Source organism: Carex rostrata, chromosome 30 (assembly GCF_964058835.1).
Source record: "Carex rostrata chromosome 30, lpCarRost1.2, whole genome shotgun sequence".
NCBI lineage: Eukaryota > Viridiplantae > Streptophyta > Magnoliopsida > Poales > Cyperaceae > Carex > Carex rostrata.
Window position 1 is genome coordinate 219,000 of NC_135947.1, and position 13,455 is coordinate 232,454.

Consider the following 13,455-nt stretch of genomic DNA (forward strand, 5'->3'; position numbering starts at 1 on the left):
AAATTGTAAAGTCAGTAAATATTTCAGTTCGGAGACTGCAGACCTTCATCGATCATTTTTATCTTTTCTCCTCACTGGAAATTCCGATTAAGGTGAAACTAATTGCGTTAGAACCGTAACAGAAAAACTTACAACTCTTATATTTTAACTTTCTCCAAATTTCGAACTTATAATTCCAGTTATTTCAATCTTGGAAGACAAACATTAAAACAAAATTCTGTCATGGGCTCAAATCCGAATTTACAATATATTGGTCCACTAAACTCAAGCCCAAAAATCACAAATCATCTTCTAAACCTAACCCTACCTTATATAACGCCCCCCCTCTCCACAGCCACCCCCCTTTTTTTTCCTAACCCTAGCAGCCACAGCACCATTTCCCTCATTTCAGATCTAAACCCCTGCTGGACCCAAACCAGCCAGCCAACTTCCGAAGAGAACCACCGCCTGTACGTCCGAATTTTGGAGAAGAGATCAACATAAGAGTTGTAGTGCTCGGCGATACGGAACCGTGAGCGCTGGATTCATCCCGATCGGAGTCTCGGCTGCTAAGAACCGTCCAAAACAGTGACTGCTGCGCTTACCCTTCCTAAACCGCAAATTTCAAGTAATATGTTTATTCTTAGATTATAATAGTTCATGAATAAGTACATCTAATTATAATCTGAATTTTTATTTACTTTTCAGAATTTCTGAAATTATATTTAAAATAATGCTGAAAACTTTATTAAAATTCGGATTATAATTAGATGTACTTATTCATGAACTATTATAATCTAAGAATAAACTTATTACTTGGAGTTTGCGGTTTAGGAAGGGTAAGCGCAGCAGTCACTGTTTTGGACGGTTCTTAATTGTCGAGACTCCGATCGTGATGAATCCAGCGCTCACGGTTCCGTATCGCCGAGCACTACAACTCTTATGTTGATCGCTTCTCCAAAATTCGGACGTACAGACAGTGGTTCTCTTCAGAAGTTGGCTGGCTGGTTTGGGTCCAGCAGGGGTTTAGATCCGAAATGAGGGAAAGGGTGCTGTGGCGGCTAGGGTTAGGGAAAAAAGGGGGGTGGCTGTGAAGAGGGGGGCTTTATATAAGGTAGGGTTAGGTTTAGAAGATGATTTGTGATTTTTGGGCTTGAGTTTAGTGGACCAACATATTGTAAATTCGAATTTGAGCCCATCCAAGATTGAAATAACTTGAATTATAAGTTCGAAATTTGGAGAAAGTTAAAATGTAAGAGTTGTAAGTTTTTCTGTTATGGTTCTAACGCAATTAGTTTCACCTTAATCGGAATTTCCAATGAGGAGAAAAGATAAAAATGATCGATGAAGGTCTGTAGTCTTCGAACTGAAATATTTACTGACTTTACAATTTTATGGAGAATCTTACGTTTGGAATTTATGATAGTCTTCTACATTTTCAGGTATTAAATTTCATTCCAATCCGAAATGATATGAGTGATCTGTGATTGAAATACTAACAGTTGTCCATCTGAAAATTACAAGTGAAGCTAAATTCAAAAGGTTATCGAAAAGAAGTAACTCAAATCGAGGTTTTAAATAAGGATTTGATTTGTATTTACTTCGTAATTGCTGAGGCCCGCTAAAGAATATATTTATTTTAAAAATTAAATGGAATATTATTTGAATTTTTGTAAAAGTTCTTACAATATTTTCTATAGGGACAATCACGCGTGTGATCCTAACTCAAGACGCGTATATAATTATTATTTATTCCTAAGTTTGTCGTTATAAAAATAATAATCGATGTAACAGAATATTACAATACCAATATGCGCTATGCATAGTACCGTAGCCTCACTTCAAAATAAATTGTAAGAACCCCTAATTAACTTTAAGAAACATGAAACTTTTAACTGTAACAATATTATGAAACAGGGATAAACGAGATTCTTTAAGGCTAACAAAAGAGCATATATTCATCCCCATTATATCCTTCCTACAAAATTTCAAAATATAAGTCTTTTTTTTTTTTTCCTAAAGATGCATTTGGTTGCAAGGTTCTAAATAGTAAAGTTTCAGCCCCGAAAGAAAAGAATTTCTTTCAGTGTGCTCTGCCATGTTGTGACCTTAAAACAAGCAACCTGTACAGTAGTCTAGAATCCTACGCCAGATCTTGTGCACCGAATAAATCATGTGTTTCCCACAACTCTTGGTGCGTTTCACTTCCCGGTAAATCACAAGTACTGGCAATGTTCTCCTCAATTGCTTGCGCCTCCTCTGTAACAACAGTACCAGTACTAACAAGTTCATCCTTTTTTGGCCGGCTTCTAGGTCTAAGCGGAGTTACATCTACAATTTCTTCCATTGACAAGACGGGACCACCATCTGACCTAGTTTCATCCAGTGTAGGCATCTCTCTCACATGTGACAAAATCTTACTCATGTGCCGTTGTGCATAACTAAACCTCTCTTTATTCACAGATGACTCTTGTATTATGATCGAAATGAGAGACCGCAATGCCCTTGATCGATACTTGTACCCTGTACTCTTGGGAAATATTGAACTCTCGCGGCGCCACCTGGCGGGAAGGTACTTGTCAGGAAGTGCAAAGCAATTCTTTAAAGAGAGTACCCGCAGAGCATGCCTGAATATATTTGAAAAGATATCAGTAACATAACATTTATAGACTTCAGGGGCGGATCTAGGTATAGCCTAGGGGTGCTTAGTCACCCCACATGATTTCAAAATTTTAATCATGTATATTGAAATATAATTGAATTTTCATTTTTTTTTTTTTAAGTTTTTGGATAGTTTAGCCCCCTCATGAAATACTATCTGTGTGCTTGTAGCCTAGTAGTTAGAATTTCATTTGGTAGTTGCGGAGACTTGGGTTCAAATCTCAGTTACTACACATTATATATTTCCACATATTATGACATTTCAGCCCCCACCCCCAATTTAAATTTTCTAGTTCTGCCCCTGTTAGTCTCAGTTGGACAAGGTTTCTAGTCAACTCAACCAAAAAACTTATCATAAAAGAGGGAGATTAAACCAACTAACAGCTTTACAAAACCAGAAGTTGTGATCATAAATCAGATTTCTTCTACATACTATAAGTAGCAATTAGGACCAATGACAGTTAGATTAGATTACCTTTTCTTTTTCTTTTTGAGTGTCTCATTTCATTTACAAGTCATGTCTTGTACTCGTGCTTTGTACTCAATTGATCCCGGTTCAATTTATTTATAGAGAAATAAATCAATTGCACCTTGAGAGAAGCCAACTGGACTTTACTCACTCAATTGTGAGCCAGACTATAAAAACTTTCAAATTTTTACCTGCACAAAATCCCAGATGACTCAAACTCCTTACAGCTGCACCGCAAAAACTCGTCAGGTCTAATGCACAATACCACCTGGCCGCCAGATGGCTGCAACCGGTGCCTTACCAGGTAGGCTTCTTGGTGCGTCTCATAAACTGCAAATTGAGTCGAGGCAATTAACTCTTGTTGAAATAAATTGAAGGCGTAAGGAGTGAGAATTGACGTGGCGTTTTCCTCCATTGGCATGCATGTTTTGGTGCTCATGTTTTGGTAGTTCTGTCGCATTGTGGATTCTTCTCCTGCTTGATGTTGTAGTTCTATTGCAACACGCACCTAAAAAATAAGGGACATAAAAAAATATTGCACTGCCCTTCTTTTGTGTTCTACATTTCTTGATATAGAAAATAGCCCATAGTTGTCTAAGATATATACTAATTTGGAGCCCATTGTTGAAGAGAAATTTCATTAGTGCAATTTAGAAGCATATAAATGTGCCTCTTATGTGTTATTTCAGCAAAAATGTATTTTCAAAGTACTAATTACTAATGTGTCCTGGCAACTCAAAAGGAGAATAATGTTATATTTTTTTTCTTAGACGGGTCATGACTTCTGCACACTATTTATAATAAATACTAAAAGGATTAAATTAACAAAAAAGCTGAAGCAACAGTTTAAATAGACGACCTGCTCAACGAAATCCCTCAGCCGAGTTTGTGAGCTCAAGAGACCTTTAAAGAAACCCTTAATCAATGCAGGGAAATCAACTGCTCCAATCAAACAACCAAAAAACCATCCGCGTAAAAACGGTAAGGTCCAATACTCCCTGTTATACGTGAGAAGGTTCACGTGCCGATCCGAAACAAGCCTGAATTCATTGACCATCTTACTCCACTGATCACTAAACTCTTCCAAATTACTTAAATTACAGACCCGATTAAATTCACTTGTAAATTTCTCAAACAGAGGGCCAAGAGAGGGAGAGAACCAGCTCTGGAGTTTGGATGTGATGTACCATGGAGCAAATGCGTGCCGAGTAGTTGGTAATTCACTCATTACTGCTTCTTTAAGCGACATGTCTAGGTCAGTCAGAATTGTTTGCGGAAACTTCCCATCCATTAAACGGACGAAAGACTGTGAGGATAATAAAAATTGACATGTTACGGAGAGTTTTACATTCTGATCTCTATACAGGGACAAATTAATTTTTGAGTTGGGAGTTTAATTGATGCTTTAAAATGAAGATGTGGACAAATAATCTAAGAATACAGTCATACTATTTTGGTTCATACTGGTACTGGTACTGATATATATTGGCCAAAATTACAGTCTTTGTACAAAAATAAAGAAAACAACAAACAGTTCACCTGCAGCGCCCACTGGTAAGAAGACGGCTTTTCATCCTGCAGCAGAGCACATCCAAAGCAAATGGCATTTCCGTAATTATCCATACCAAACCATACCCCTAAGGGTCTATCATATGCATACAACCTATACGTCGTATCAAACACAACTGCATCTCCAAAAATCCCATACGCGCGTGCACAATCAGGGTATACCCAACAAATATTCTCAAGAGTACCATTTGAATCGACTGAAAACTCAAATTTAAACTCCGAGTATCTCTCCTTCATCACTTTGCACGCAGTAAGCAATTCAGACCCTTCATTTTCAATATTTATGCTTTTCGATGCCTGTAGGAAGTTACGCATATCCCTCTCAGTAAATGTCAGCTGACCAGATCTCAATCCCTTCTCCATCTCTAGAGCACGCATGATTAGGTTCACGGTGCACCCGGCCTTGGCAAGAACCAACGCACGCTCCCGGTCCGTGGAGGAAATATTTCTATAAGCCGGTAATTGCCGTACCTCATCACTATCCAGCAATTCATGATTATGCTCATTGCTAAACTGTACAACTACCCACCGGGTTGTACCTTTGGAGATGTTTTTCTTAATTATCATACCTGCCTCACACTTGCACCGGTTAGATTTTTTGTTTCTTTGCCTTTTCGGGTCACCGGTTTTTCTAGGCCGGTATAAACCGGCACGGTGGCACACTAATTCTCTCTTGTAAACCCCTAACGGGTGGTTTGAGTTTCCTTTTGACCTCTCAGTTCTGATTGCAAAGCCGTTAACTCTCGCAAAGCGGGTGTACTGTTCTTGGGCCTCCTCAGCTGTCTGAAAGGTCTGGCCCACATAGGGGGCCTGGGTTTCAGTTGAAACAGTGGTATCAAAAGAGGTGGTTAATTGTGTAGCTTGAAGTTGGTCAGTATCAAGTAGTAGGGAAATGCCAGTAGGGGTATTAGTGGAATTGTTGTTGCTGGTGCTTTGGTTTTGGTTGTGGTTGTTTTCTTCTTCATCAGCATCAACTCGGAAATAACAGTGCTCGTCCCCGCAGGGGCATTTGCGTCTTTGTGTCAAAGAACCAATGTTTCTTGATGAAGCCCTTGTCATTTTTTTTAATAATTATGAACTAGACACTGATTTTTATACCTCTGAAGAAGATTTATCCCTGCTTACAATATTCAACTAAGCACTAGGTTAGCTATCCCTGGGCAAATGCTGGTATATTACCAGTATTGAATGAAACACATAATTGGTGCATTTTCAATGTCTGAATTAGTAATTTCTAAAATTTTAGATGTGATGAAATTATCAAATTAAAATAATTATCAGCAAAATTAGCTTGAAAAATTAAGCTAAACTGAACATAACAGTGAGCAGAATAAAGAGTATACCAGTTAGTGGAGTGAGAACTAGGGTTACCTTAAAGGAGGTTATCAAGGAGAAATCGAGTTCGATATTCCGACCCCATTTTGAGGAGATGAGATGCAGATCCTTAGTGCGTAAACAACGGAGTAGCGTGTCGACGGTGACAAATATGGAAAAGAATGGGGTCGATATATCATGGAGGCGTCGGAGGAACGGAAAAACAGGGGTGGGAATATCTAAAGAGGCGGGGTTCAGAGTTGAGAGCGCTGGCGTTGGTATAACATTTTTAACAAACAAGATACAGGGACCCACAGTTTCTGAGACACGAAGAGAGTTGAAAGTCTGATAAAACACGCACAAAGCCCTTTTTCTGAAACACACAGAAAAAAGAGTTTTGTTCTAAATTCTTGTCCTTCTGATAACTTAATTTGAAGTTCAACAAATGCTGTCATTTAATTTAGTAAATACTATGTCAATTCAATAAATTTAGTAAATATTAATTTTAAAATCTATCAAATTGCTTTGAAATGACGAATTTAAATTGTTAAAAAAACTAGTTTACTAGTGATGCATTTACATTTAAAATTTATGAATTAATTTAGTATAAAGTCATGTGATCAAAAATAATGTAAAATGAATGTATGAAAATTAAGTTGAAATTTATTTTTTTGTCTTTTGACTTTATACCGATTTAATTTAAAACTTTATAAATTTTATATATAAATACATTGCTCATGAAATAGATTAGTTTCAAGAGTTTGAATTTATCGTTCGAATTCATTTCGATAGATTTTGAAGACTTGGTAAGCTTAACAACATCTGGTTTTACTCCTATGTAATTCCAGATTGAAGTCCATTACAAATATTATAAATAATATTGATTAAAAAAATCTCTAATTTCTTACACTAATTATTGTTAATTTGTTATTCATCATGAATCCCTGTAATTTCTTAATAGCATAATATCTCGTCATATCATACAAGTTAGTTAAATTATAGTTAGACTTCTCAACCTGCACTTCCATAATACTTATTACTTTATTGAAACATTTGTTATTTTTAACATTTTCATTCAAGATTTCAAATATAATATAGATGTGATCCGAAACCCGCTTAGGGAATGAGTATAAATTTGTATTTATTTTCTCAAATTTTAAGTAAATATACATTCAGATGGAATATGTTTGAATGCATGCAAATAACATTTTATTTCAAGAAATAGTGTTGCTAGGATGTGGTCAAAATATATTTTCTCCAAAAAAACTTTATGTTAGCACTGTTATGCTAATTCATTATTTTTTAAAGAAAACGAGTTAATACTATTCAGATTAGTACTATTAAAATTAATACGGCCCAAACTCCAAACAAACATTTGTTATGTTCATTGATTTTATATAAGCATTTTGTTACTTTAATTGAAATGCAAAATCCGTTTAAAATAACAAAGCATACGAATTTGCATTTGAATTATAATTTAAATTTTAATTGAATATAAGTTCACATTAAAGATAATTTTTATATAAACTGACACTTAAATCAGGCTGAGTTCCGATTCATTCAACAATCAACAACCCAATTCTGGGCTATATTTTTCAGAGTTATTTTGGCTACACGCAGCGCATGAATCGTATCAGTGTTGCTTTGATTATATAGTCCGTGCGTTGCATGAAGCTAATACCGCTCTGTTAAAATCTCTACCCCAATCATCAGAGGAATTCGTATCCTCTGAGATATCTCAAACTTTGCGTGACCTACGTGTCCGGTGCCTATTCGGAATATTGCAGGGGGCCAGTATTATTTAAGCATTGAGATTCGTGTGGAATGTATATGAACAGTTAAGTTTCTCCAAAAGGTCACGCAAAATATGAGATATCTCAGAGGATCGGAATTCAATTCATCATGGCCATGGGCTTTGTCGGGTCGGATCATAATTTCACGCAGAGCAAAATTGGAAACCATCTCATCTCAGCTATTCCTCCCTCTCCGCTCTGAACTCATATCATCTAAGGTACCTCGAATTTTAAATTTGCATCTGGACCGTCTGATCTGTTTGGCACGAATATTCCACTTCGGGCCGGATTGATCCGGATTATGATCAGACGGTCCAGATCTAAGCTCAAAATTTGAGTTACTTTAGGTTAGATTCGGACTCCGCCTCTCTTTAGCTTTTATGCACTGTAAATCCTGATCTTCAAATTCCCTTGACAAAGCGCCATTCTTTGCTCGCACTCATGTCTGTGCGTAACCAATTTCTTATATCCTTCTTCAATTTACAGCGATTTACCCAATATCTTGCCATACCATTTTCCACAAAACCTTCGAATTTCGTTATTCCAGTGAGAAATTTCTCTCTCTTTTACCTTAAATCACACAGTATATCTAGCCTTTCCCATTCCCAATTTCGATTGTATCCAAATTCTTCCCAAAGTTTGTCTCTTTCTTCCTTGTCTAGTTGTCCTTCTCCTAATGAAATTCTCATATTAGATGATCCTAAGAGTTTCAGTTCAAGCAATCCTCTTGCCGGTGAAAACCCTGAGGCTAATAGAATTTATGAAACTATAGTTACAACCATCAAATCAGGTGAAAACTTTGAAAAAGCACTCGATTTGCTTTGTGTTGAACTTAACAGTGAAGTAGTAGACGACGTATTACAAAGGCTGAGGTATGAGGAGAAATTGGCCTTTCGGTTCTTTACCTGGGCTGGGAACCAAAGCCGGTACAAGCACCAACCAAGCACTTACAATTTCATGATTGATGTTTTGTCAAGCACTAGGTACAAATGCAAACAATTCGGGGTTGTTTGTGACATTTTGGATTACATGAAGAGAACTGGTAAGAATTCAGTGCCCATTGATGCACTATTATCTATTCTGAGAGAGTACTCTGACAAGCACTTAACCCATTTGAAGAAATTCCTGAAAAAGAAAAAAATTAGAATGAAAACCCCACCTGAGACCGATGCACTCAATTTGCTTTTGGATGCGCTATGCAAATGTTACCTTGTCAGAGAAGCGGTAGAAATTTTTCACCGTGTGAAGAAAAAGGTTACTCCCAATTCAGATACATTTAACATTTTGTTTTTTGGCTGGTGCCGGGTCCGAGACCCGGTTCGTGCCATGAAATTGCTCGAAGAAATGATGTTACTTGGACATACACCTGATAATTTCACCTACAATTGTGCAATTGATTCCTTCTGTAGTTGTGGCATGGTGAAAGAGGCCAGGGATTTATTCGAATTTATGCGAACTAAAGGTTGTACAATGTCTTCTCCAACGGCCAAGACCTATTCTATAATGATTGTATATCTTGCAAAAAGTGACATGATGGTTGAGTGCTTTAAACTCCTGTCTGAAATGAGAAACTCTGGTTGCCTACCTGATGTTAGCACCTACAAAGAGATGATCGAAGGAATGTGTCAGGGTGGAAAGATTGACGCCGCCTACAAGGTGCTCGATGAAATGTCTAAGACAGGTTTTCCACCTGATATACTCACCTACAATTGTTTTTTGAAGGTGCTTTGTGATTTAAAGAAAGCCAAGGAAGCCATGGAGTTGTGTAATAAAATAATAGAATCAGGCTGTGAACCAAGTGTACACACATACAACATGCTCATTACCATGTTTTTCGAAATGAATGAACCCGATCAGGCGGTTGACATATGGCATGAAATGGATGCGAGAAGATGCAAACGTGTGGTCGATACATATGCATTGATGATTCATGGTTTGTTTGATTCAGGAAGAGAGAAAGAGGCATGCCTTGTGTTGGATGAGGTGATAGATAGAGATCTCAAGTTACCATACCGAAAATTTGATTCGATCATGGAAAGGTTGTCTGCTGTTGGGGACTTGCGGGCAATCCATCGGTTGTCTGAGCATATGAGGAGGTTTTATAATGTTGCAATGGCCCGGCGGTTTGCGATTACGCAAAAGAAAATAAGCATTAGTCTGAGGAGGAAGAGGCAGTGATTGATAAGGAAAACTTTCTTTTGTTATTAAAACTTGAAAACAATATCTTGCATAAATTGTATAATTGGAATTATTATCACTTCTATAGTTCCACTTTGGATTGCATTTTTGTTTTCTTGTACTTCAAATTCTGATGCCTTTTCCTTAATCAAGCAAAAGAAATAAGAAAAAAAAAAAAAAAAAAAGGTAATGTTCCCCGGGCTACAGTCTTCCAAAAATCTCCGTATATAATAGCATTTCTTTTTTAGCTTAGTTCTGACGCGCTTTCAACTGCCACAACTGTCATAATTTCAAGTACAATATGTATGTTTATAGGATAATATGTGTATGTTTACAGGATAATATGTGTATGTTTACATGATAATATGTGTATGTTTACAGGATACTATGTGTATGTTAACAGAAGGTGGTCCCCAACAGTTGTCACGCGTTTTTATGTTGACAGGATTTGTTGATTTAGTTTACAGGATTTAGTATTGATGTTTACATGATTTAGTATTGATGTTTACAGAATTAGTTCAAAATATCCGGAAATTTTTGGAGGACTGAAGTTGGAGGACTGTTAGCTGCTTTCAAAAAAAAAAAGTATATGAAAACTTTCAATTTGGTCAATTCTAGCAAGCATTCAATTTTTTTAGTACATTGATTGATCATTAAAAGCTTAAATTGTACATGTAGGCTTTATTATTAATTAAGACGTTTATCAAATTTTAGTCAATTTAAATTTTTTATGCTTTCCTTCAAATAATCAAATTTTTTTAGTACATTGATGCCATTTCCGATCATGATTAGACGGTTTAGGGTAATTAAAAAAAAAATACATGCATCAGCAACACACATCTAATTATAATCTTGTAATACAGAATAACCACATCCTACATCTGCCCGGCGTGAAGAAAGTGGAAGAGAGAACAAACGTAAAAAAAATAAAACGGCAATGATTTGCGCAAGTTCTGTAGTAGATAATACCGACGGCGAAGATGTTCCTTTCCTCTATTGTAGGGAATAGGGACGCGCCAAGGCGCAACTGGCAGATTAAAGTGAAGCAAATTTGTCACGCGGTAATTATCTGTTATGTTCCGGCATGTCACAAGCATAGTGACAAAAAAAAATTCTGATTCGGTTCGGTAATTTTAAAAATTTGTGATTAGGATATAATTTAGAAATGATTCGGTACAATAAGTATTTCCAAAAAAAAAAAATTTGACGTTTTTTTTATGTGTTTCTCCTTAATAGTACACGACTCGCATTTTATTTGCGAATAAAATATTTTATAATTTTTTGTGTGTTTTATTTGGAGTTCTATTCGGAAACGTCAAAAACCGTTTTATACACAAATTAAATACGAATTATACCCGAATTATGTCACTGTGTCATAAGTAACGTAATGTATTCGATCAAAAATGACATTTCATAACATATTGACTGACTTTTAGTCATGTTATATCATGTGATCATTTTTTTCAATATTATTTTTTTATTTTAATTTAGTTTGTAATATTTCTTATTTATATATATATACTTTTTAATTCTTTTCTATGCAGTAACTTACAACTTAAAAAGATAATTAAATGTAGCCAGTCACATTATATTTGATCACGTGATTTTTTTTCATCGTTTTAGGCATATTATGTCACATAACGTGAAAAAAAAATTGATGATGTACCGTGTCATCCATTTTAGTTATATTAGGTCACTTCACATGACAAAAAAATATTTAGTCATGTGGTATGACTTGACATGATTAAGTCACGGCGTGTTAGTCGAGTGACATTTAAGGTACCCCACACAAGGGTATGCATTTTAATAGTTTCCGGTCTACTATATCATCCAAGTATGACTTTTGTATTGCAGTTTTTTCTCACCCATGGTACTACTTAGCTTAGAGAGAGAAAAATGTGATCACATGACATGACTAACACGTCATAACTTATACATATCATGTCACGTCACGACACACAATCAAAATTGATTTTACGTGACGTGATGTAACGTGACTAAAATTATGAAGGATTGTATTTAATTATTGTTTTAAGTTTAACTTAGTTCAAAGAAAATAATAAAAAATAATAAACTCTTATAAAATAAATTATAATTGATGAATAATATTAAAACAAATTGATCACGTAACATTGCGTGATGTGACCGAATCAATTTACGTAACATATTATAATGTGACTAAAATTATGGAAGACGATCACATTATGCGATAAAAACATGTGACGTAACTAGTACTAACTTGACTATTATCTTATCTAAATCCTTTACGGGAAAGACAGCTTTGATTTTGAAAATTTAGACACGACGAGTTTATGTGTGCCGTGAAATTGACAGCTAGGAAACAAGATGGGTATATTTTTTTTTATTAAAAAGGCCAAAAAACTCATCTTCATTGAAGAGAAAGAAAACGTTAACTTACACCAGTGATGTCAATTAACTACTGCACCTTATGGAAAAATAACCCATCTAAAACGGAAAAGCACATGAGGCAAATACTGGAAACCAAAACTGGCAGCATGCAAGCTGCGAAAACCCATAAAGATGCATACCAGAAAAGTAAAAGCAAAACAATACACAACCATAGAAGCATAACACAAATCCAACCAAGTTTATAGCTAAGCCTCACATTGGAGCTGAAGGAATCACAAGTAAACACAAGATATGGCTGAAAAGCCCGGGACCTGCTGCTTGCTTCATTCTTCATAAATCACCATTTGTAGCCCTCCTCCGTCCGCTCCTTGAGTCGCAACTGCTGCATCATTTGGACTCCAACTCGCAAGGGGCAGCACATTCATCCTCTGAAAGCCACAAGATGGGTATATATGATGCATCAAATCAAATTTAATCTGATGCCAGGTCAGATCCATTCTCCAACAAATTTTTACGGTGAAAGAATAATATTGTAAAGATCATATTATTAAGCTCGAAGGAGTCCTTTATAACACAAAACAAGAGATACAATTAAGTACACCAAAATTTTATGTATATATTGATATACTTATAAACATGGTTCTGAAATTCAGAATCGGAATCGGAATTAGAATTGGAATCGGAATCAGATTTTTGACAATAGAATTAGAATCGGATGAATCGGACGGAATCGGAAGAATTGGATCAGTAACTCGGATTTTTTGACAAAAGTTGTTTTGTAGTAAAAAAAAGTAGGAAAAAATTAGTAAAAATATATGTTAAGACAAAATATCTACTAATTACATAATGTAATACAAACATTACAAATAAAACACACTTTTTAAACATAGTTACCTGTATTTAAACATATTAACTCTGTTATCAATTATATAATATTTTATTATTTATGCATTTTTTGTTTGTTTGTGCAGTCATTTCATGATTTATGCACTCAGTTTATGATTATAAATAGATACAATAAATTATCTATTGGCGAAAAGCTCCATCAGTTTCTTTTCTTTCAGTCGTTTTTTTTTTGTGCACTTATCAACAACCATAATTTGTAACGTACAATAATTCACT

At 35.6% G+C, this 13,455-nt stretch overlaps 2 protein-coding genes across 3 annotated transcripts; one reads left to right on the forward strand and one right to left on the reverse strand.

Moving 5' to 3' along the window:
- Window positions 1-1,981: 1,981 nt before the first annotated feature.
- Window positions 1,982-6,244, reverse strand: LOC144546954 (protein FAR1-RELATED SEQUENCE 11-like). 2 transcript variants are annotated; one of them, XM_078295544.1, is made up of 5 exons: window positions 6,050-6,226; window positions 4,649-5,795; window positions 3,969-4,415; window positions 3,301-3,617; window positions 1,982-2,606 (listed from the first exon to the last, which is right to left on the reverse strand). In XM_078295544.1, exons 2-5 carry the CDS (start codon window positions 5,735-5,737, stop codon window positions 2,123-2,125), a joined length of 2,337 nt encoding a protein of 778 aa, XP_078151670.1. In that variant the 5' UTR covers window positions 5,738-5,795; window positions 6,050-6,226; the 3' UTR covers window positions 1,982-2,122. The 2 variants fall into 2 exon arrangements, with proteins under 2 accessions (XP_078151670.1, XP_078151669.1); XM_078295543.1 differs by having other exon boundaries at window positions 1,988-2,606; window positions 4,649-6,244.
- Window positions 6,245-8,185: 1,941 nt separating this feature from the next.
- Window positions 8,186-10,046, forward strand: LOC144546813 (Pentatricopeptide repeat (PPR) superfamily protein). Its single transcript, XM_078295377.1, has one exon. It carries the CDS (start codon window positions 8,227-8,229, stop codon window positions 9,961-9,963), a length of 1,737 nt encoding a protein of 578 aa, XP_078151503.1. The 5' UTR covers window positions 8,186-8,226; the 3' UTR covers window positions 9,964-10,046.
- The last annotated feature ends 3,409 nt before the right edge of the window (window positions 10,047-13,455 follow it).

Coding starts and splice junctions, on each gene's coding strand:
- LOC144546813 (XM_078295377.1), top strand. CDS start 8,227: ATGTCTGTGCGTAACCAATTTCTTATATCCTTCTTCAATTTACAGCGA.
- LOC144546954 (XM_078295544.1), bottom strand. CDS start 5,737: ATGACAAGGGCTTCATCAAGAAACATTGGTTCTTTGACACAAAGACGC. Junction 4,416..4,648: donor CTTACCAGTGGGCGCTGCAG/GTGAACTGTTTG, acceptor TTATCCTCACAG/TCTTTCGTCCGTTTAATGGA. Junction 2,607..3,300: donor TCATCTGGGATTTTGTGCAG/GTAAAAATTTGA, acceptor AAATATATTCAG/GCATGCTCTGCGGGTACTCT.